This window comes from Cynocephalus volans, chromosome 14 (assembly GCF_027409185.1).
Source record: "Cynocephalus volans isolate mCynVol1 chromosome 14, mCynVol1.pri, whole genome shotgun sequence".
In the NCBI taxonomy this organism is placed as follows: domain Eukaryota; kingdom Metazoa; phylum Chordata; class Mammalia; order Dermoptera; family Cynocephalidae; genus Cynocephalus; species Cynocephalus volans.
Window position 1 is genome coordinate 43,864,173 of NC_084473.1, and position 25,223 is coordinate 43,889,395.

General features: G+C 34.8%; 2 protein-coding genes across 3 annotated transcripts in view; one reads left to right on the plus strand and one right to left on the minus strand.

Annotated features, from left to right (window-relative positions):
* RHOQ (ras homolog family member Q) overlaps positions 1-6,732 on the plus strand; it is a 33,046-nt gene extending 26,314 nt beyond the window's left edge. The window contains exons 3-5 of one of the 2 annotated variants that reach the window (XM_063077717.1): positions 1,008-1,172; positions 1,497-1,592; positions 4,483-6,732. In XM_063077717.1, the coding sequence (XP_062933787.1) occupies positions 1,008-1,172; positions 1,497-1,592; positions 4,483-4,638 (417 nt within the window). In that variant the 3' untranslated portion in view covers positions 4,639-6,732. Of the gene's footprint in view, positions 1-1,007; positions 1,173-1,496; positions 1,593-2,226; positions 2,373-4,482 lie in introns of those variants that run through there. The other variant, XM_063077716.1, reaches the window with a different exon arrangement.
* PIGF (phosphatidylinositol glycan anchor biosynthesis class F) overlaps positions 4,877-25,223 on the minus strand; it is a 31,643-nt gene continuing 11,296 nt past the window's right edge. Inside the window, exons 6-7 of the mRNA XM_063077718.1 lie at positions 20,211-20,319; positions 4,877-5,154 (exon numbers count right to left, since the gene is read on the minus strand). Of these exons, the coding sequence (XP_062933788.1) occupies positions 5,041-5,154; positions 20,211-20,319 (223 nt within the window). The 3' untranslated portion in view covers positions 4,877-5,040. The remainder of the gene's footprint in view (positions 5,155-20,210; positions 20,320-25,223) is intronic.

Consider the following 25,223-nt stretch of genomic DNA (forward strand, 5'->3'; position numbering starts at 1 on the left):
CAAAACAGAACGTTTACTGCCTTTTGTGATAGAGAGAGACTAAAACAACCGTCAGGAATATAGCTGTTCTGTGGAATACGAAACAGCAGTTTAAAACAATATGGTGGTCTAATGTGTTCTGATTTGGAATGATCTCCAAGACAGACTGGACAGGGAAGGTGCAGAACAACAGTTGTTGCATGATCTCATTTATGCACAGATGTATGACTGCTCACAGCTGTAGGTGTACACATGCACAGGAAAAGAATGGGAAGGGTGTATGTGGAAACACTTGGGAAAGGGAGTGGAAGTTGGGGAGAAAAGGAAGATTTTTGTGGATTTACTCTATATATATGTTTCTTTAAATTTTCATACACACCTAATATAAAAACTATACAAATAGGGAAAGGAAAGATTGAAGGTCTCAGTGAAGCTGTACAGTGATTAAAAGCAGAGACTCTGGAGTCAAAACTGCCAGAGTCTGAATTCAAGCTCCTTTACTTACTGGCTGTCCATCCTTACCCAATTTGCTTCACTTCTGTGCCTCAGTTTACTCAAATGGAAAACAGGGATAATGGTACTTATATAGTTGTCACAAAGGTTAAATAAGTGTAATACATGGGAGAGCATATATATCAGTACCTGACACATAGTAAACATTCGGTATATATTATTATAAATTATAATACTTAGACAACATCTCTAGCTGTATTCAGTTTTTTGTGCAAACTTTTCAGTTTAAAATGTTTCTAATGACAGGTTTAGCAATCACAATGTATTTTCTCAAAGTTTTCATTGTGGTCGTTTTGAGAAATATTGTCATTTTTTTTTTACCCCACCAGTGTTCAGAACTTCAGAAGGAAGAATAACAAAACACATGGAATTATCTTGTTTTATGTAGAATGCCGCACATTTCATTTGTGGGATACTCCTGAATTTGTTTCTTTGACCATGTAATCTAATGTACACATTACTCATAAACTATAGAAATGGAAATGGAAATAATGAGGTCTTTCTTTTTTCCCTAGGAAGACTATGATCGTCTGAGGCCTTTATCTTATCCAATGACCGATGTCTTCCTCATATGCTTCTCTGTGGTAAATCCAGCCTCATTTCAAAATGTGAAAGAGGAGTGGGTGCCAGAACTTAAGGAATATGCACCAAATGTACCCTTTTTATTAATAGGAACTCAGGTATATCTTCTTTGATTTTACCTATTTAAGAATTAGCTCTATAGCCTGTCTTGGGGATTTGCTCTCAGACAAATGGTCCCAAGGCCTAAGGTTTAGCAAATGATTTAAGTGTTTAATCTCAGCTGTTAAGTCACTAAGTTCTACTATATTTTTGGAAAAAATAGTGCCAAAAAAAGCAATTATATTAGTAGCTTTGAAAAATTCAGTTCTTTTGTTTAATCTTTTTTTTTTTTTTGGTATTTGGGGATTAAATAGGATTACATGTTTTGATTTATCTTTAAAGATTTGTAATATTAAGGGATATTATTGACCCTTTTTAATTAGATTGATCTCCGAGATGACCCCAAAACTTTAGCAAGACTGAATGATATGAAAGAAAAACCTATTTGTGTGGAGCAAGGACAGAAACTCGCAAAAGAGGTAATGGAACATTTACAGAATTTAAATATAAATGTAAAAGTAGCCAAGGTAATAGAAGCTAACATTTATTGTGCATTTACTGTGTGCCAGGCGTTATCTCATTGAATCCTAGCACTGACTCAGTGTGGTAGGTCTGACTTGTGTCCTCATTATACAGAAGAGACAACAGAGGCTTGGAGATGTCAGGTAATCTGCCCAAGGTCCCAAAAGTAATAAATAGCAGAGGTGGGTTTCAGTCCAAAGCTAGACCTCCAGGGCCCAGGCTCTTCCACCTGCACTTCACTGCCAACACTATTTTCCTAAAAAGTTACAGATAGAGGCATCAGAAACAGGTGCTGATACTTTCAGCCCTTCTTAATTACTTAAACATTTGTACTATGCCTGACTCCTTGAGTTAGGTAGTGGAGTGACAGATGATGACAGTTTAAATTTGTGGTTAAAAACACAAAATTATGGCTAGGCTTGAAAAGAAATGTGTTGAAATTTCCTCCAATCTTTTTATGAAAAGAGGGTAGAAAAATATGTAAAAGTGATGCTTATAATACCTTTTAAGTTATATTCTTCTTCACCTAAAAACTAGGCTCACTTTTTTCTCTATTTGGCCCTAACATTATTGGATCCTATTTTTTAATAGGACTTTTATGGAGACAATCTGATAAAGCTGTTTTTAAATGTACTGTCAGGAAGCAGAAGAAAGCAAGAAAACTTTCTGGAGGACAGTTTTTCCTAAAGCAAAAGATAAATGGCTTCACTACCAAATCGCTTTAGAAATTCCGTGTATTCAATTTTGTAATCTTGAAGATTGAAAGAATTTCTAAATGTTATAAAGGTAAAAGTCATAAATGAAAATATCGATGATTTAACTACATAAAAACTTATTACCACATCAAATTCCAGAAATAAAATTAAAAGTCATATAACAAACTTCACATGTATAGCAGAAAATGGGTTAACATTCTTAGTACACAGGAACCCCTTGCATATGACTTAATCAGAAAAAGACATATATCCCAATAGAAAAATAGGCTAAAAATGTCATGTTCCACACTATTTTAACATGTCAATAGTAGGAGAAACTGTGAATGTAGGTGGGTGGAAGGTATGGAAACTCTGTTCAGTTTCTCTGTAAAACTAAAACTGCTATAAAAATTTTTTTAAAAAAGAAGGAAAATTCACCCAAAAAATGCAAACTGCCATTGAAGATAGGAAATCAAAATCATTAGTAGTCAAATGTAAGTTTAATTTCCTCCTATAAAATTGGCCAAAAATGATAAGTTAATTACAATACTCGCCATTCCAAGGGTACAGGGAAATGGGGACTCTGTTGCACTGTTGGTCACTGAATAAAAGCAATCTTGACAATAGGCAAAAGCCTTAAAGTCATGCACACTTTTGATCAAATAATTCCATATGGAGGAATTTATCCTCAGAAAATTATTAGGATATTGGCACAGATGGTTCCTTCTCAAAATATTTCCTTCACTTGGCTTCTCTTGGTTTTTCTCCCCTCTCATTGGCCTTCCCTCCATCTCTTCACCTCCCTAGGTTGATCTCCCCAGGGACCATCACTCAGCTTTTTGAGTGTCTTTTCTTCTGTAGCCACACTCACTCCCTAGGCCTTGGTGAGCTTGTCAGTCATGTGGCTTGAACAGTCTATGACTGAAGATTCCCAAATTTCTATCTCCAGCCTGGACCTCTTCCCTAAACTCTAGATTTGGGTAGTGAGCTTTTCATTCAACAAGTCCGTCTGGGTGGCTAAGTATCTCAAAATTAACATGCCCAAAACAGAATTCCTAATTTCACCCTCCAAGCTTATCCCCCCAGTTACTCAAGTCAAAATCCTTGAAGTCATACTTGACCTTGCTCTTTCTCTCATACCTTACATTCAGCCCTTCAGCAAAATCTATTGCTCCACATACCTTCAGCACATATCCGGAATCCAGACACTTCTTCCCATCCCCTCCTCTACCACCTGGTTCAGGCTGCCACCATATCTGGCTTCAATTACCCAAACAGCTACTAACTCGCTCCTCTGCTTCTGTCTCTGCCCCATGGTGATCTGTTCGCAACATAGCAGCCAGAGTGAGTCTTTCAGTCTTAAGTTCCATCAGATCACCGCTCTGCTCAGAATCCTCCAGTGGGTCCCAGCTCACTCAGAGCAAAGGCCAAGGACTTTGCTGTGGCTCACAGGCCCCTGCTCCCTCTGCCTCACTCGTTGTATTCCAGGCACACTGGCCTTCCTATTTCCCCCAAGTTCTACCTGAAGGCCTTGGTACTTTTGCTGCTCCCTCTGCCTGGACTGTTCTTCCCTATGTGGACATTATTCATTCTTTCATTTCTCTCAAGTCTCTGGTCAAATATCACTTTCTCAATGTGATAATGTTCCCTGAATGTCCCAAGCATGCTCCTGCATCAGGGTCTTTGCATCTGTGCCGTCTGCCTGGAGCGCTTCCCCGTGGTGTCCCTCACTGCTCAAACTTCACCTGCTGAGAAGCCTCCCAGACCACTGCCACCACTGTCCTCAGCACTCCCATCTCCCTCACTCTGCCTTTTCTCCATAGCATTAACTACCATGAATGTAGTCGCCACACAGCAGGGACTTTGCTCTTTTGTTCGGTTTGTTGACTGATCCCCAGCACCTTAACATTGCTTGACATATAGTAGATAACCAATAAATATGATGAGTAAAAGAATTTTTCGTAGAAGTCTCATAGTTTCACAGAAAGATATATACTACTATATTAACAGCTATTTCTGGGCATTATAAATATGGATAATGAATTTCTTTTTGCATAGCTGTATTTTATAATTTTCCTTATAATGATGTTTGTGTTATACCAGTTATGTGAAAAATATTTTATATATTTGTGATTTTTTTTCTCCCTCCCAGATAGGAGCATGCTGCTATGTGGAATGTTCAGCTTTAACCCAGAAGGGACTGAAGACTGTTTTTGATGAGGCTATCATAGCCATTTTAACTCCAAAGAAACACACAGTAAAAAAAAGAATAGGATCAAGATGTATAAACTGTTGTTTGATTACGTGAGAAACATCTTCAGTGGCCAAGGAAACTGTTCATTTCTCTCAGAAGGCATATGAAATGTGCTACTGCTATACTCACACCTCTTACAGATAATGGAGCAGTTTAAAACTTGAAAGAAAAAAACAAACCTGTCCTCAGAATTCATAGAATTTAAGAATGTTTCTTAAAGGTCTAAGAAGCAGCAAACAGCATCTGAAGCCACAATCTATTATAAATACTTTATTTCAATTAGAAGGTACAATCTCTCAGGGGTTTCATAGTTTAAAAAGCTACAATCACATCATGTTGTAACTACATAAAAAAAAAAACAGTGCTGTAAATGGAACTGCTTGGCTTTGACCATATACATTTCTGCACAGCCCTTATGGAATCTGCACAAAGAAATATCTTCTCCCTTTGCCCCAATTAATTGTTCTTGTATGTTAGTTGCTTTCTATTCCAGTATATCCAGAGTGGTGAAATAACAAGGCCAGCTGTGTAGCCAAAGGTCGCTCCAAGTGTACAGGAGATGGGCCATACCTGAGGAGAGGATGTATGAGATCAAAAAAGAACAAATGTTTCTTTATTACTTGAGCACAAGTTAAGTGTAACCTAAATATTTCTATATTAAAGCTTAATGTGCTTTCTTAATGCCAAAAGTGTAATAAGGTCATAACTGCTTTTATCATGAACACTAAAATATGTACACATTTTAGTTAATGTGCATTAAACTATAACAAGGCTTCTGGCAATTGTAGATTTAGTTTGATGCTCCCCAAACTGCATGACATACATGCTAAAATGACAAGTTAAAATTTTGGGTCACACTTTGCCATAATCATGAACTCAATTTAGCTCTCTGAACTGGTTGGTAAATTTTAAAAAATTCCCACATTGGCTGTGTACATCAAATGAAATGCTGACCAAACCTCTTTAAATTGTGTTAAAGAGGAAAGACCTAGAATTCGAGCATGTTACATGGAATTTATAACAGAGCAGCTGCTTCTGTAATAAAACTGATGTCACCTTTCAGATATAGATATTGGCACCACAGCAAAGTGATAGAACTACAACTTATGGACATACTTAGAGTGTAAGTTAAATGAAATACTGGCTTCCTAATACCCATTTTCTCCAGCCATATTACATTTCACAATATTACATCAAGCCAGAAGTAAATAATATTGATTTATTTCATCCATGAGCAGTGCATCGTGTTGGTTCCTAGGCAAAAGTCTCTGCTTATGAAAAAAAAATCGGCAACAAATTTTCATGTTCATCTGTGGAGTTTACTTGCTGTACTGGAACCATTTCTAATCTTTCTCTGGGGGAACAGGCTATAGAACTGGGTTAGAGGTGAAACGTCTTAATTACTAGTTCTATTACCTAATTCAGCTTCCTTGTTTGGTCTGCTGTGGATCTGCCTTATTCCAAATGCCATGCAACAGACAATAGTGTTAGGTAAAACTCTGTGTGAACAACCTAATGCAGTTTAAAGATGCATAGTCTAATCCATACATTTTTTTTCCAGCCTTTCCTACATTTAAACTTGTGGTTGCCTAAGTTATGATTTCTTTATGTCTTTGGTGGGCTTCTGTTAACTTCCATGACTTGAGTTTATAGCTATGCCTATTGCATAGATTGGGTAATGGAACACTAAACTTTTATACTTGAAAATGACAGCCTTAAATGCTCATATCAGTCACAAATATAGGATGTACTGTCTTGTATGTGAGCTTTGTAGAGATTTTTTTAAAATATAAGTATCCTCTTCCCGACTGAAGAGTGGAGAGTCTACTGGATAACTAGTCAGGAGATTTCTCTCTGAACTGTACATTATTGGATGTCATCTTTCTCCTAAGAAGTGGTGGTTTTCACATTAAGTATTATGGCCTTATGTATGCTCAAATGGAATCTTATGTAACTTTCTCATTTAATTTTGGTCTGCTATTTCTAGACAGAATTGAAAGGAACTGTATAAATCAATTAACATATTAGCTAAGTTGTCCAATACATGGTATAAAGGGATTAAGACAGTAAAGTATTATACATTTCCAACTGGCCTTTGGGGATTTGATGGGGATTTTCTTTTTTTTTTTTTTTCCCCAAATTCACATCTCTGAAACACTTCACTCTCGCTTTACTAGCCAGTGAAAGTTAAAATCTACAATCTATCTTGCCCTAAGAGAAATTGATTAGGAATCTGGAAACACAAACTGGTACCACCTGTTTCTTGACTGGGCCTCTGTTTCTTCATCTTATTAAATATGGGAGGTAGAACAGATGATCTCCAGTGTCTCTCCCATTTATCAACTCTTATGATTCTCTTCTTTCTTATTCACAATAATCATTGTTGGACATTACCTTTTCAGCTTCACATTCTCAAGATGGTAAAAATCATGTATATAGATTATTAGAACTCTAAGCAAAGATGATTGTATCATCTGAACCTGAGGTGCCTTAGGTACTCTATTGACCTTGATGGGGTTTGGAGTTTCCCATTGCTTATTAAGAGCTTTTTAATTGCTTTGGTTCTTTATTATTTCTTTTCGCAAAATCCTTCCTGCCACTTTACTAAAAACCAAAGATTTGTTTTCTATTCATAAGCAGGTTCTAGAAAAGTTGCCTTATTTTCAGAAGCATGTCTTCATTAAAAGTTTAGGTTTCAATAGAAATAAAGACTAATCACTGGAATGACTATTTCAAACTAGTGAAATACCCTAGAAATAAAAATACTTCAAAATACTTTATTGACATTAACTTTGCTGGTGGATGCAAACACACTGCTTCAAATAAGGCCATGTATGAATAAACTTAAAAGAAATTTGTTGTTAATCAGTTTTTGCATATAGAGAATTAGTTCTAAAGTTCTTAAAAATTTCAGGGGCTCCCCGAAATCTTATTTAAAACTTTGCTAAATATTTATACCTTTATTCTATCTCTACAGGTACATATTAGGTTAGCCCATGCTGAATGATCATATTTCCAATAAGTAGAGCTTGAATAAATGGCTTTTGTTATGAATTATCTTAGTTACTTTAGACACTGCTTCCATTTGATTTTTAATGATTAATTTTAAATACCAAATTAAATACTGGTTTGTTGGTTTTTGCTTTTTAAGTGACTGTTACTTTAATGGTGTCCCTTCTTAACACATGGGGTTACAAATAAAATAATATGCATAGTTTACTATCTATGTAAAGCACTGAACTTCTTATCTTAGTAGTTTTTATTTAACATCCTATGAAAACATTTGGGATAATTTTCTTCCCTCTTATTTCCTCAGGCTGCAAGTCTACTCACCATTGGCAAAGTGTGCACCTGCACTCTGTTAAAAAGCTCACTGTCAAAGTGGAGGGAGAATAATAATCCCTCATGAATCCCAGCCAGATTCCAATCTGGGTTACTAAATTCTATTTTAATCACTTTGTAATTTTAGTATGTCTCTTTGTTCTCAAGCACATCCATACACATTCACACACATTCTTTAAACAGCTGCAGTACTTTACCTCCAACAGAATACCAAATATGAAATAAATGTTGGTTAAAAACTTTTGTCTAATGAGGGGTTAAGGCTTGGGACACTTGCTATTCAGTGTTATGTAAATCTCAAGAAATCCATGCCATCAGCAAATTAAAATGCTGGACTGGCTTTTAAGACTGCTAGTGATGGAACAGGTTTGTGCTTATCTGAGGACCTGCTTGACTTTCCTGAAATAAGCAGTCCTTAACTGTAACACAGTCATATTTTAAAGAGAATTCTTTATCTAAGGGCAATTTTCCTGATTTTTGTAGACCAAGATAGGGAAGGACAAAGGAGCAATTGAAATTGAAGGGAGTTGTGAGAGGTTACCCATTAGTAACCACTCCTCAAGCAACTTCCTATTAACTTTCTTATAATTGCTTTAAAAGTTAAAAAACTACCTTATGGCAACAGAATTCATACTGACTTGTCAAACAATCCTAACAATCATGTATTTTAATAATTAGATCTTAAAGTTTTCCACTTAAAACCATTTCCTTGTCTCATATGGAAATGTTTCTATTTAATATTCTTCAAGCCACAAACAGGAATTTTTTTTAATGGCATCATCTATTAAGCAGGACAACTCAGCTGCATCACTATAAACATTTCTCTAAATTATGGTAATCTGAGATGGCTATATATAATTATCTTGTTTTGTTTAAGGAAAATAGAAAACCTAAAACAAAGACTTTCTTGTAAAGGAAGTCATTCACAAGTTTTTGCCACCAAGTGAAAATCCCTTTTTATCATTTTTTATAAATTTAAATGTTTTTTTAAAAAATCGCTAAATAGCAGAAACCATTTTGCGTAGTGTAATAAAATACTATGCAAGTTGATAAAATTAAGATTACCTTTAAAAAGAAAAACGTGTTTTAAAAAATGAGTGGTTACATTATATGAAAAAAGTATACTGCTCAGAGTACTATAATTGTCCTTTCTCTAAATCACATGACTCCTTATTATGTAATTTTCATCACTTAAACCAAAAAAGGCCAGTGTTCTCAAAATAATCAACAATAACAAAGGCCTTATATTATGTTAGCATAGGGTTTGGGTACTTGGTACCAGTAATGTTATTTTTCTCTCAGAAATAAGACAATTTCATCTTAATAAGCTAAAAATCAAACTCCTAATACATAATACAGATATAAACTTTGTATGTTTTCTCTGGTATACAAATCAATATTATTGTTTGTGGAAAGACATTTCAAAATTATACAAGGTTATTTTCACCTGAAGACCATATACTGCTCTCTTCTGATCAAACATTGCTCTAGAGTTGTCTGCTTACAATTTAGGAATGGAAAATGTACTAACATTATCTATGTAGTCCCTGATATTTTTCAAAGCATGTTCTAAGTAGTACAGAATAGTGATTAAGAATACTGATTTTGTTATTAGACTGACAGAATTTGAGTCTTGGCTCTGCCATTTACCAAATATGTGACTTTGGGCAAGACACCTAACTAGAAGCCTTGGTTTCTTCATCTGCAAAATGAAGAACATCATACAACTCACCTCTTGGGCTGTTGTTATTAACGAAATAATGCACTAGGCACTACTTATAACCATACCTAGGGCTGGCAGGTTGGTTCACTTGGTTAGAGAGTGGAACTGATAGCACCAAGGTCAAGGGTTCAGATCCCCATACTGGCCAGTGCCAACAAGCAAAAACATACCTGTAACGGTATCTGCCATAGTGCAAGTTACCAGTACATGTAAACTGTAACTGATAATCATCTTTTAGTTCATATTCCAATAGGTGCACATAAAATAAGTTGCCATTACAATCTGGAACAGTGTCATCCTCCAAATACACAGCCTCTAAGACTGCTCCTACTAAAAAAAGAATCTGCCCAAATTTTCTGCAAGCACCTTAAAAATATCTTTTAAAACTACATCTAATAGAATTCACGTTTCCTTAGCAAACATCGCCCGCATGCACACGCGCGCACAAACACACACGTGGGTACTTCAAAAAAGTTCATGGAAAGATTCATATTAGCTTTTTTTTTTTTTTTTTTGATGGCTGGGCAGTATGGGGATCCGAATCCTGGACTGGGTGTTATAATACCGCACTCTATCCAACTGAGCTAACCAGCCAGCCCTCATAGTATCTTTTAATTCCACTTTTCCATGAACTTTTTGAAGTACCCACATGTATATAAATCTGCATATAGTTTCAGGTGTTCACAGACCTCTGAAAACTATCTGTGGATTCCTGGTTAAGAATGCCTGCACTCTGCATCACTCTACCGTAACAAGTATTTTTTTTTAACTTCTTGTTGGATAAAGAAATATGGTGACCTTTGGGGTTTCAGAATTTTAAGGATCAGCTTCAATGACGTTGATGGCACTTGTTCATAATTACATGATTTAAGAGTAAAGTTTAAGTATATTTTACTTGATTATAATAGGCACATTACTACTTAGGTTCCTTTCATACATATTAAATACAAATAGGTTTTGAAACTTGTAATGTTATTAAAATTATATCCACAAGTTTTTGATAGGCTACATAACAGCTACTTTGGCATGTCATGACTGACTATGGCAATTTATAAGCTGCTGCAGTTTTCCTACATGACGATCATTTATTTGATATTAGGTAATGATGATAATTTTTTTGAAATTAGTTTAAAATGTTCAACAAAAGTTTTAAAATATACTAAAATAATAAGCTACTTTCTAAAATATGTCATATTTTATTTAGGAGCTTTAACTTTGCTTTTCTTGGAAAGCAACATGGGGCAGTGGAGTGATAATGATCTGAGTTTTGGGGATGATCTTGGCCAGGTTACTTAGCATCTGAGCCTCAGTGTCCCAGTCTGCAAACAGGGACCGTAGTAGCTATTGTACTTAAAATGTGGGGCTGTTGTATTAAATGAAGTAATATTTTGAAATCTGTCATAAAAGCTGTAAAGTACCATTTACCAGTATTATTCTGTATATTACATATTTTAACTTGGAAAAATTAAACTTATATGAGCACTAATATAAGTATTTCTTAGGTAACTGACACTGCTAGGCAGTAAATAGAACCAGCAGTTTAGAACAAATACAGTAGTTCATGAGTAATGTTACACTGTGCGGTAGGAACTATTCCCTTACCCTGGGTAACGCAATCATCTTTAATACATGCTGTTCTTCACACGGAACATCTGGGGAATATAAAGCTTACAAGGGAAAACTCTCAGGAGCTATACCATATACTGGCAGTACGTTAACCATTTGTAGCCTCACCTCGGAAACAGAAGAGTGATTCCCTGCTCCTAGCTGTCATTTTTCATATATTTTAAGAAAGAAGCAAAATAAATGTAGATATTGGATTTAAACCAATCACTTGTAGACATTTGTGTCATTTTAAGTCTCATATGAATGACACCATTCATTCAAAATTAATTATTAAGCCCCTACTAATACCAAGCAGGTAAGGTGCAAACTAATATTAAATTATTTAATTATGGATAAATTTTAGTGTCAGTTCTTAAAAACATGTCTCAATATAATGAAAATTAATTATTAATTTAATGTAATAATTTGGGGGGAGGTATATGCCATCACAGATAACATGGAGAAACTGACCTATCCACAGAACAGAACACCTAGAAACATTTAGAACAGTTCACAACCATTAGGATTATTGGCTCTCTCTCTTTAGAAAAAAGGAAGATAAAAACCCAGGCAGCTAGTTCTAAATCTCTCACAAGCTACTTTGTAAAATATTTGTTTTGTTTATTGGGCTTATCACAAATTTGCATTTGCATGACTGATAGAATTCATCTTTCAAAGCCCTCTCACCTTCTACTAGTTTTAAATGATCATTTATATATTCCTCTGAATTTGGTTCTGAGCAATGTTTTTCCAGATATTCCTAAAGCAAATGCTATTGTCTGATGGAGGAATACATGTACAGATAAATCTACTCATCTGGATACATTTCTCTAATTGTAAATCTGCTCCAACGTGTATGCACAGCACTGACCTATGACTAAGAACACAGATTTGGGAAGAGTTATTTGTAAAGAGGTGTGTAGTCTCTGGTCTGGAATTACTGTCAAAGTGACACTAAGTGGTCCTGGCCAAAATTCATGCAAGTGAGTTAAGTTGGCAAGCATTATTCTCTCATGAAAATCCTGCTAGCAGAACAGTAGCAACATGATGAACACATCCTTTAAATTCAAAACAAGTTTCTGTTGGTTAAGAGTTAAATGTTTTTTTCCCCATGCATGAAAAATATAAATCATTCATATAAATTAATATTTTATTTTGGTCTAGAGCATGGTATAATCCCTTTGGTAAGAGAAATACCAATTAACCTAGAAACATGTAACTCTTCAATCAATCAAATCCATAATCTTAGTTTTATCCCTCTCTCCAGCATTCTGCAGTAATTAATTTAGGTATAATCCTATGATCTCTAGTTTCAGTTTATGAAAGAATTATCTGTGGCAACTTTGAGTTTAGAAAATGAACATATATGATTCACAAATATTAAATTTTTAACCTGGTAAAACTGGAGAAAACAAAAAAGAATTTTTAAGTACAATGCCTCATTTATCTCATATCTGATGGGAATAAGTACAAATATTTTTAAACAATTTAAAATTTCGAAGACAATCTCAAGTGTCTAGAATTTAAAAGTTTCTGATTTAGTTGTTTAAAATAATTTATTATATCAAGTTTCCTTTTTAACTTTATAAGAAACAAGTATCCTACAAGACTTGATTATCTGCTTCAATTTCTTTTAGAGAGAGTAGCATTGAGGGCCATGGTTTAAAGGCATTTGTGGGTTTTTTTGGACAACAAAAGCATTGCATATTAGTTTTAAATACTCTCCTCCAAATGTATTAAATTATGGCCTAAAATATAGACACCACCAGAGTGGTCATGGCATTAAAAGGAAACAATGTGGGGAAAGAAACGCAATATAGTAACTACTCAAGCTATTCCAAAGAGACCTAAGCTATGACCATTTTTTAAAAAGAAAAGTGGGCTGGCAGTTAGCTCGGTTAGAATGTGGTGGTGTAACACCAAGGTCGAGAGTTTGGATCCCTGTACCAGCCAGCTGCCAAAAAAAAGAAAAAAGAAAAAAAAAAGCTGTTTTTGGTCTCTAGCGATGAAGAGAATCATGGTGTAGTCGGGCTCTTGTTTGAATCCCAAGTCGTCTTCGTACAGCCAAGTAAAGCTGAGCAAGATGCGTACTCCTCCTCTCCCATACTTTGACTTTTTAGTTGTAAAAATGGGAATGAAACCTACCTTGCACTACAGTTGTAAAAATGGGAATGAAACCTACCTTGCACTACAGTTGTAAAAATGGGAATGAAACCTACCTTGCACTATAGTTACTGTAAGTAAGGAGTAAGTTACTTTTGTGACAGTGCCAAGCCCCATGCCTGGTACATGGATCTACAAATGTTACATTTTCTTTCTACTGTCATCTGAAATATCCAACAGGATTGAAAATTATATGAATTCCAAATACCCTAAATTGGCATAACTAAATACCGGAGGAATAAAAAGACAAATTAACAGTCTACTCTACCAACTGAAGGACCGCTGGGCAGAAAGAATAAAACAATAAACCAAGACAATTAATATACTCTCTAACACATGAGAACTCAAATAAATAATGGAATTTGCATTTTTTTGGAATGTTAAAAATATAGCCATTAAACTACTCCTTTTACAGGTCACAAATGCCTATAACATTAATTAAGCAGTAACTATATGTCAGGTGCTGAGCTAAGTATTTTTAAAGGATTTTATTATTTAATCCTTACCAGCAAGTGGCAAAGCCAGGATCTGAACCTGTAATCTAATGCCAGAGCCCTTAATCATCATGTTATCTGCCTACCTATTAATAAAACATGTAGGTTTAAAAACATCATGGTCAATTTCCTTTGCTCAGAATAACCAAAAACATTTCTTAACCTCCCGGTAATTTTTTTTATAACATGACATATTAACCCATGTTTTGATGACAGAGAATTAAGACATTTCCCAGATGAAAAGCTCACACCTAGCTATTCTATGAAATACTTAAAACTTATTAAATCTGAACTAAAGCACAATCTGAATCTAAGTTATTGTTATTAAATAAATTCCAGGCACGGGTGATATTAAAGTATGTGTTACACTCACATAAAATATACAAATATGCTTTGCACATAGTAACAACTCAACAAATACTCATTGATTAGCGATTTAATTACAGCAGATCAAGAATCAAATTATGATGTACAAAGGTTTTCTGCAGTCCAAATATTTATTCTGTCAGTGACTATAAGCTTTCCCTGGGAGTGAAGAAGGCTGTCTGGGATGGGAAGTTGATATTTTAAGTCAAATAATTAAGGCAGAGAAGAGAAGATGACTTTCAAATATTTAAAAAACAACAACAACAACAACAAAGATGACCAACAATGTAGTGGCTAGCTACTCTACCATATTCTCCTTAACCAAATCCTATTGCTCCCTTCTGCAAACGGAAGGCTTCCTTCAGCTATAAAGATGCCTCATTTCTTACATCAGTTGCCATTTCTTAAAATCAATTAAGTGAAAAAAACTTTTTCGTTGAGATTACATATTTTCAATGGGTCTTTCCAGTCATCTAATGAAGAAACAATTGAGAAAGTATAAATATGCTTGAACTTGCTCATCACATCACACACATCGCTATAATATTATGCATGGCCTCAGGTTATACAACATCAGATCTGAGTTCAAAGTAGAGAAAATTGAATTAAAACATGTAACAGTTTTTGTGGGGTTTTGTGTATATGTGCACATGTGTGTTTTTAAAAAAGATATAACTGCATAACCAAATAATCTTGTTTCTCTTTACAGTATAAATGTAACCAGATCTCAATCCAGAAAATCTTGCTTTACCACAAACATCAAATTTGTATTGGGCTACAAGGAACAGAAAACTAAAATATCTTCTAAATACATGTTGTATTTTAGATATTTAAAGTGTGTACAGTACAATCTTCTCATGAAATGTTGTTCTAACAAAATGTCCATTTTTAGAAAATGCCATATTTCCTTATCTTATTTACTGCTTTTCTGGCAGATTCTGTTTTGTGTAGTCATAATTATTTTTAAAAAACCAGTAACAACAACAAAAAAACCCCCAAAGAACATTGCCCAGAATAAAAAGTAAAAGAAAAAATAAAACCACATCATTTCTCTAGTTTATGAGGAAATAAGTGCTAAAAGGGAAAGGGGCAGGTATAAAAGATTTTAAATTACACATCATTTCTGTCATTTCCCCAACAGTATGTATCGTAATTTAAAAGGGCTGTATTGAAGCCTAAAACCTCTACAAAAAAACTGTTGGAATTGATAAATGATTTCAGCACAGTAGCAGGATACAAAATCAACACACAAAAATCAGTAGCATTTCTTTTCTCCAATAGTGAACATGCAGAAAGAGAAATCAAGAAAGCCTGCCCATTTACAATAGCCACCAAAAAAATAAAATACTTAGGAATTGAGTTAACCAAGGAGGTGAAAAATCTCTATAATGAGAACTACAAACCACTGCTGAGAGAAATTAGAGAGGATACAAGAAGATGGAAAGATATCCCATGCTCTTGGATTGGAAGAATCAACATAGTGAAAATGTCCATTCTACCCAAAGTGATATACAAATTCAATGCAATCCCCATCAAAATTCCAAAGACATTTTTCTCAGAAATGGAAAAAACTATCCAGACATTTATATGGAACAATAAAAGACCACGCATAGCCAAAGCAAGGCTGAGCAAAAAAAATAAAGCTGGAGGCATAACACTACCTGACTTTAAGCTATACTACAAAGCTATAATAACCAAAACAGTATGGTACTGGCATAAAAACAGACACACTGACCAATGGAATAGAATAGAGAATCCAGAAATCAACCCACACACTTACTGCCAGCTGATCTTTGACAAAGGCACCAAGCCTATTCACTGGCGAAGGGACTGCCTCTTCAGCAAATGGTGCTGGGATAACTGGATATCCATATGCAGGAGAATGAAACTAGATCCATACCTCTCGCCGTATACTAAAATCAACTCAAAATGGATTAAGGATTTAAATATACACCCTGAAACAATAAAACTTCTTAAAGAAAACATAGGAGAAACACTTCAGGAAATAGGACTGGGCACAGACTTCATGAATACGACCCCAAAAGCACGGGCAACCAAAGGAAAAATAAACAAATGGGATTATATCAAACTAAAAAGCTTCTGCACAGCAAAAGAAACAATTAAAAGAGTTAAAAGACAACCAACAGAGTGGGAGAAAATATTTGCAAAACATATATCTGACAAAGGATTAATATCCAGAATATATAAGGAACTCAAACAACTGTACAAGAAGAAAACAAGCAACCCAATTAAAAAATGGGCAAAAGAGCTAAATAGGCATTTCTCTAAGGAAGATATCCAAATGGCCAACAGACATATGAAAAAATGCTCAACATCACTCAGCATCCGGGAAATGCAAATCAAAACCACATTGAGATACCATCTAACCCCAGTTAGGATGGCTAAAATCCAAAAGACTATGAACGATAAATGCTGGCGAGGCTGTAGAGAAAAAGGAACTCTCATACATTGTTGGTGGGACTGCAAAATGGTGCAGCCTCTATGGAAAACAGTATGGAGGTTCCTCAAACAATTGCAGATAGATCTACCATACGACCCAGCTATCCCACTGTTGGGAATATACCCAGAGGAATGGAAATCATCAAGTCGAAGGTATACCTGTTTCCCAATGTTTATCGCAGCACTCTTTACAATAGCCAAGAGTTGGAACCAGCCCAAATGCCCATCATCAGATGAGTGGATACGGAAAATGTGGTACATCTACACAATGGAATACTACTCAGCTATAAAAACGAATGAAATACTGCCATTTGCAACAACATGGATGGACCTTGAGAGATTTATATTAAATGAAACAAGTCAGGCACAGAAAGAGAAATACCAGATGTTCTCACTTATTGGTGGGAGCTAAAAATTAATATATAAATTCACACACACACACACACACACACACAAACCGGGGGGGGGGGGGGGAAGAAGATATAACAACCACAATTATTTGAAGTTGATACGACAAGCAAACAGAAAGGACATTGTTGGGGGGGGAGGAGGGGGGGAGGGAGAAGGGAGGGAGGTTTTGGTGATGGGGAGCAATAATCAGCCACAATGTATATCGACAAAATAAAATTTAAAAAAAAAAAAAATTAAAAAAAATAATAAATAAATAAATAAATAAATAAATAAAAGGGCTGTATTGAATACATGGATCATTAACTTGGAATATTCTAAAAACAACCCAATAGTAACGATAATTAAAGGGCCCATAATATTCCAGCTGAACAAAACATTCTTAATGAAGACAAACACTAGTTACATATTTAAACTACCTAACTAGAAAGTCTTTTTAAAAAGTCAATAATTCAAATGGAAACTGTATTAAAAGTCTGATACTGTCAATTTGGATCCAGCTCACCCCTTATTGTAAGCAAGCACTGAGGTAGAAAAATGAGTCAGTTAAAAGCGTGAACAATCCAAAAATGGATAACTGAATTGCAAATAATTAACATATATATTTTCTAAGCAAACCTAAACCCAGATTTTACAAAGCACACCTACTCCCCATAATTCAGTTTCTACTTCTGCATAGTCTTGTAAACAAAAAATACAACTATGCTTAACATAACAAACTTTTACACTCTGAGATATAAACAAATGGATATGTTAATATACATTATCCTACCAACTCATTAAAGCTGATGTCCCATGGTGCTTTATTTATCAATACTTTAAGGGGCTGGCCTATTAGCTTAGTTGGTTAGAGCACAGTGTTATAACACCAAGGTCAAGGGTTTGGATCCCTTACCACCAGCCACCAAAAATAAATACACACATAATTAATTTTAAAAAATACTTCATATTCAGATGTAATTACATTATCTAAAAGTAATGAATTTACTAGCATTTAAAACAATTTTCTATGTATACTTGTCAATGATTTTGATTGTCCACCAATTTAGAAATAATTGACACTGTTCAATTAAGTATAGATGACTTTCATAAAATGTCAACTTGAGTCCAGATGAATCCCCATCTCCGGGTGATCATGAGATGGCCAAGGAAATGTAAAGGACACTTTTATCAGCATAAAACCTGGGAAGGGCATCAGTGACACTACACACCACAAACCTCTAGGGATTTTATAACATACAGTGGATAAAGAATCAAAACAGGGACGAGCAAGCCCACCAGACTCACTAAATGTGAAAGAACAACTCAACTGTTAGGGAGACACAACATCTAACCAGAAGCACAAAGAATGGGAATAAAGTTAGACAGTTAGGTGTAAGACACAATCTGGATCCCACATATGGCAAGTGAGGTATGTATCAAAGACTCAATCCAGCCATCCATTACCTAGGAATTTGCCCTAAAGAGAAAATTGGACAAATATGCAAAGATGTATGTTTAAGGATGAAAATACCATAATTAATAATAATAAAATAATAATAGTGAAACTGGAAACAACCTAAATGTCTATTCATAAAAAACTGGTATACTAATTTACCCAAATAATGGAGTATTACCTAGAGGAGACTTCAAATTTTCATAAAAAAATAGAATTAAAATATAATACAAAACTGACAAAAATAGCTGAGTTGGGAGAGTGTGTTAGACTGAAGATGATACAATCTTCCCATGAACTTTGTGAAGGACACTCACATATGAAAGTTTTCATTGACATGGAACAAGCTCCATAACATACTGTTGAGGGGGAAAAAGTGGGTTAAAAATAACATGTAGTTACCCACGAGTAGTTATACACATGGAGAAAGCACTGCAAAAATTATCACCAAAATACAAATGGGTGTTTCCTCTAGGTGCTTGGAAAAAAAGTAATTTTTACTTCCTTATTTATTAATAATGTTTAAATTTTCTAAATAAATATATATGATCCTTGTGATCAGAAAAAAGTTTTCCTCATGTTGCAAAAAGAAAGCACATTTATTTTTTAATACCATAATTCTATTTAGGAGAAATTACCTAAGAAAACAATTTTTAAAAATCATGAAGCTATAGATTCAAAGAGGTTTATCACAACAGTGTTTATTACAGTAAAATATTGGCAAAATCTAAATGACCAATAGTGAATTTCTTAAAGTATAGAGTAACTATATAATGGCATAGAACAGTCATTAAAAGTTAAGATAAAGATATATCCATCACCTACTAGCTCAATGACCTTGGGAATGTCACATATCCTCTAGGAGGGAGTTTCCTCATCGGTAAAATAGGAATAAAAAGAGCACTTACCTCACAGTGCTTTCCCTAGTATATTAACTTTATCCTGTTGTGATGGGAAATGAAAAATCTGATGTTTGTGAGCTTCCTCTGATATCATATACCACTATTTCAAAAATTACTTTGCTATATTCTTTTTAAAAATATTTCAAGATCGGGCCGGCCTGTGGCTCACTCGGAAGAGCGCAGTGCTGATAACACCAAGGCCATGGGTTCGGATCCTATATATGGATGGCCGGTTCGCTCGCTGGCTGAGCGTGGTGCTGACAACACCAAGTCAAGGGCTGAGATCCCCTTACCAGTAATCTTTTAATATATATATATATATATTTCAAGATCAACATTCAATTTGGCCATCAATCAAGTTAAGAAAATATGCATCTAAGACCACAAGGGCAGTGAATATCAAAGTTTAAAATAGGAAATTTTTGCAACTTCTAACCTAATTTTTTAAAACAACTCCTGTATGTATTCACAAAATGAGGTTGTCTATTCACCTATACATGTAGAAAAAATAGTGCTGGAAGACAGAACCAGGCTAACCTGGATGCCTATGGCACTGGGAAAGGACTCAGTAAGAAGCCACCATTAACAGTGTCACTATTAACAGTGACAGAATTGGTACCTCTACTTGATTGAACAAAACAATTTACATATAAATATTAGTTTGCTTCATGAGTTTTACTACCATTGCACATACATTTATTTTGTTACTTTCGGTAATTGAAACCAACCTGCCATGGTCTTTCCCAATCCAGTGGAATAGGAAATGCTCCAAGCCATGCTCCTACAAAACTAGAAATCGTAGTGATCTGGAGACTATTTTCCCAAATGGATGTAACTCTGTAAAAAACAAATGTGTAAATCATTGGTGGCATATATTTTAGCTGCTGGAGAATCAAACAAGGAATAGCACAAATTTATACTATACATATATTTTCTGTTCATTTTAAATGAGCATCTCAAACTGAAATATAAATATTTACCATAAACTATTAACAACTAATTGGTAAGAAGATATAAATGTTTTCCATTATAAAGGTAACATATGCACATAGTAAGAGTCAAACAATATGAAAGCATTTCAGCTAAATCTTCCTCCTACCACTATCTGTAACTCCTGGTTCCTTTCCCCAGAGGCAACTGCTATTACCAAATTATGATATATCCCTCCAAAAATATTTTATGTATGCACAAATACACACACAATTTTGTTCTGAAGGATATATACATATTTGCATAAGTGTACACGTACATATGTATATGTCCTTAAAAACAAAACTCAAATGCATCATGTTATAGATCCAGTTTTGCTTTTTTGTTTTCCCTTGGTAACAGCTATAATAGTATGGATAAAGCATCAATATTTCAACTAGTCTTTCTTATCGCATATTTCATTTAAACAAACCAACTCTATTTATTTGGCAGGGAAGGGATAGAGAACAAGAATAAAAAATTCAAAAGATCCAAGGATTTTTGCCTACCATTCCTATTTATTAAGTGTACATCTTAGAGTATATAGGTGGACAGACATGATTCTGCTATTCTCTTAGTAGGTCTTGGTTTCAGCCTTCTTCTCATAGTGTGAACACTTAGTCATGTGGAACATGAGTCTGGTTACAGTAGAGTAAAAGCCCACCACAATGCAATAACTGGGGTCCAAATATTCAATTGCTTAAAGTGCTGAGTGAAGTTACTGTGTGAAGTTAAAAAAAAAGTAGCATCTTCCAGCTAGTATGGGAAAAAAAGTGAAAACAATTATTTGTTTTGTTAGATGATTTCTTTAATTAGAAACAGGCCAATTATTGCACACAAAACGTACTCTGAATTAAATAAGTCCCAAATGATAAGTCAGTTCATAAACCAATCCCTCCCTCACCCATCAATCTCACACACCCACCACCTATGCAAGATAAAAGCCTTAGCTTGTTTCTGTTGAGAACTGGAGCTGAGAAGGGATTGGAGTCAATCACAATATATCCAAATTTGTATCATTAGCTGGGCTTTGTTGGTCATTTTTATTTTATAAACACCTAAAAATTGAAGTCAGTTTCTTCAACTAGCATTCAGAACAGAACAAAGATCTGTTCCAATCTTGAAAGGGAAAAAAACTGGCCACGTCGAACATTAAGAAAATTGTACTGATCAGGCAATTTGAAGGATATTCTATGGTAATTTCAGACTACATGTGGCTAACAAATGTTGACTAGCCTCTACTTAACACACAACAGCTCTACGCTGCAATACATAAAGTGATGCGCCTGGAGATGTGGTAGAGGTTGAATACAAAGATTACTTTCTGCTGGGAAGAATTTACTTTTTCTATTTTATTAAAGATGAGGAAGTTCAGCTGGATTTGAAAGAATAGATAGTGTTAGGTCTTAAACTGGAGAACTGGAGAAGGAGCTTGCACTACAGACAAGAGAACGTAAAGTTGGTTGAGGCTGAGTGGAAGAACAGGAAATAAGGCTGGAAAAGTAGGTTAGAGTTAGGGTTTTTTAAGGTAACAGCTTTTAAAATTTGTCTCTACTTCTGCTGAATTTTTTTCCATAGTATTTTATTTCCAAAGAGCTTTTCTCCGAATATTCCCTTTCATTGCCTCCTGTTCATATTCTATGGATATAAAAAATGTAAGTTTTTAAAAGTTATCTTCTGGTCTTTATATTGCATTTGTTTCCACTGAGTTCCCTTCTTGTTGTTTTCATTTCTGGATTTTGAGTAACACTTCAAATGCCTGGTGACTCTTCATTTCTCATTCTAATTACAACACCATATATGAAATGTCCAGACTTACGAAAATCTACAGAGACAGAAAATATATTAGTGGTTGCCTAAACTGTGCTGTGGAAGAGAAGGGTGGGACTAGGTGATGACTGCAAATAGTCATAGTTTCATTTTGGTATGATAAAATGTTCTAAAATTAGATAGTGGTGATGGTTCTACAATTGTGTGGATACCAAAAAATCATTGAATCATACACTTTAAATGGGTGAATTTTATGGCATACAGTTATATCTCAATAAAGCTATTTTAAAACAACAACAAAAACAATAAAGTGAAACAACAAACAGTTGATTGGATGCTCACTGTGCATGAGTAAGATGATTAAATCACTGGGCTTCACAGTCTAGGGACTGGGTGGAAACCCTGCCTTTTCCTTAGAGGACCCTCAAAAGTCAGTATCTGTTTTTCTATTGCATTATTTTCCCCAAAAAGAAATATTTCAATATTCTGTATAGATGGCATAAACCCGGCTGCCAGTACTCTGGACCAAGCAGGGAAAAAGGGCTAGGTATAAGGTGGGTACTCATTTTTCAGCATATAGAATTTCATTTAATCCTTACTCCCTGAAGAGGTTGTACCAAATAGGCTCAGCATTTGGGGATAGCCAGAACAATTGGGGATGAGGGGTACAATTATATTTTCCCCACCTCCCCTTCCCCCACTATACAACTCCTATTGCTTATATTATTTTTTATAGTAATTAACATTCTGTTCTGCAACCCTAATTCATTCAATTATTTTCTTGATATAGTGAGTTCCTTTAATGTACAAATTGAATAATTCCTTCATTTGGGGAAAAGATATGTCTTCTAGCATATCTTTGAATTATTTTTTGTTTTGTACTTTAGGGACACTAACTGGTCTAATGTTTGAATCTCCTTTGTCTCTTCTCTATATTTATCACATCTTCTCTAATTGCTTCATTCTTCTCAACCCCTCCCTCCCTACTCCTCATTCATTTTAATTAGCTCAAACCTTTCCTCCATGCAAAACTAAAGCTTCATTTTCTAACTTGTTTCTGTTTCTTGATGTTTCTTTTTTAAAAAAAAAAAAGATGACTAGTAAGGGGATCTTAACCCTTGACTTGGTGCTCTCAGCACCACGCTCAGCCAGTGAGCGAACCGGCCATCCCTATATGGGATCTGAACCCGTGGCTTTGGTGTTATCAGCACCGCACTCTCCTGAGTGAGCCATAGGCCGGCCCTGTTTCTTGATGTTTCTAATTTATGATCTGTAATGGTATGGTTTGGATTCCCAATTTATTTAAAGAATTTGCAGTCTCCTCCACCTCATTCTGTTTTATCATCTCATCTTTGCTCTTATTTTATTGAATTCATATCCTTAATAACATTTTTCTATGGTAAACTGTGTTTGTTTTTGGTCCTTGGGTAGCATCTTCTTCCAGATTCTTCATCTTCTGCATCCCCTTTTTTTCTTCTTCTTCCACAGTGTTTTTAGGGCTACGGTGCCTTTTCTTTTCAACTTCTCATACTTCATGTGGGCAGGCTGCCTAGACTATCTATTTGCTCATATACAGTGGGTGAATTATCTTTGAAGCTGTCTTCCCATCTTAACTAGCACCGATTTTCCCTGTCTCAAAGCTGCATTTTAAGGACTGGATGTTATTTTCTATTCAGTTTTCTGTTACATGAGACAGAGGGAGAGAATGGAGGCAGCAAGGCAGGGTAAGGTAAATAAATACTATCTCTGCAATTCAATCAGTAATATTCAGTAGAAATTTAATAAACAGTGTTTCTGTAAGTCAACCGTTAAAAACTTTTGGCTTATGCATCCTATGCATACGCAGTCATGGCTTATGCATTGATGCTATTAGAAATCAGGTAAAGCTACTGTAGCACATAGTCTGCCCCCTTGGCAGAGCCACAGTAAGACAGATCGATAAAAAATAAAGAGTCCTGATGTGAAGTCCGGAAAACTGGCTCTCTATTGGTAGGAATATAAATGTAGGTATATACATATTTTACACATTAGAACTTCAGTATACAGTGTCTATCAACTTCCTTTGATCTAGGAATTCTACTCCAGGAATCTAGTCTACAAAAACCCTTGCACAAGCATACAAAATTATATGGTACAAAGATGTTCATAACATTATTTATAATCCTGAAAATTTAATAAACTTCAATAAGAAATTAGTAGAACAAATTATGGTACATGGAATACTTGTGGTGATGATAAACAGCTCAACATTCATTCATCCATGACGATTAGACTAATTAAATCATCGTGGTTCCGTTTTCTTTCCCAATGATTAGTTTAGGAAAGCTGAAGGAAGAGAAGCTGCTGCCATCTCACTACCAGCCGATAAGAACCAGCAGAGTCAGTAAGCATAGCCATACCCTGACTGATTGTTTCTAGAACCACCCTACCACTGTTGTGACACATCAGTTTCCTTATATTGCTCAATCCGCTACGAGGGTACTTAAAAAAGTTCATGGAAAGATTCCTATTATCTTTTAACTCTATTTTTTCCATGAACCATTTGAAGTATCCTTGTATAAGTAAAGTTTTAAAGATATACTTATGAAGATATACTAACTAAGGATACAATGCAAGAAGAGGTAGATTATACACATATACACAGATAAAGATGTTTGAAATATATTAGTGGGAAAAAAGCAAGTTATAAAGCAGTGACTAGCCTAACTATTTTTGTTTTAAAATTATGTTACGTGTGTAGACAAAATTAGAAGATACATAAAATCTTTTAGAGATTATTCATTGCCTCTTTGATAGTATTACCAGGATTTTTGACTTTCTATATTTTTCTATTATTTGAATTTTTACTACATATATACATTCTCTTGTAATAAAGAAATGATCAAGATAAAAAAATGAAACAGGTGAATTCTTTTCTATTAACTAGTTTATAGCATCACTGACATTGATTTATTCTAACTTCATAGGTTTCCATAACAAAATCATTTGAATTCTATGGTTAC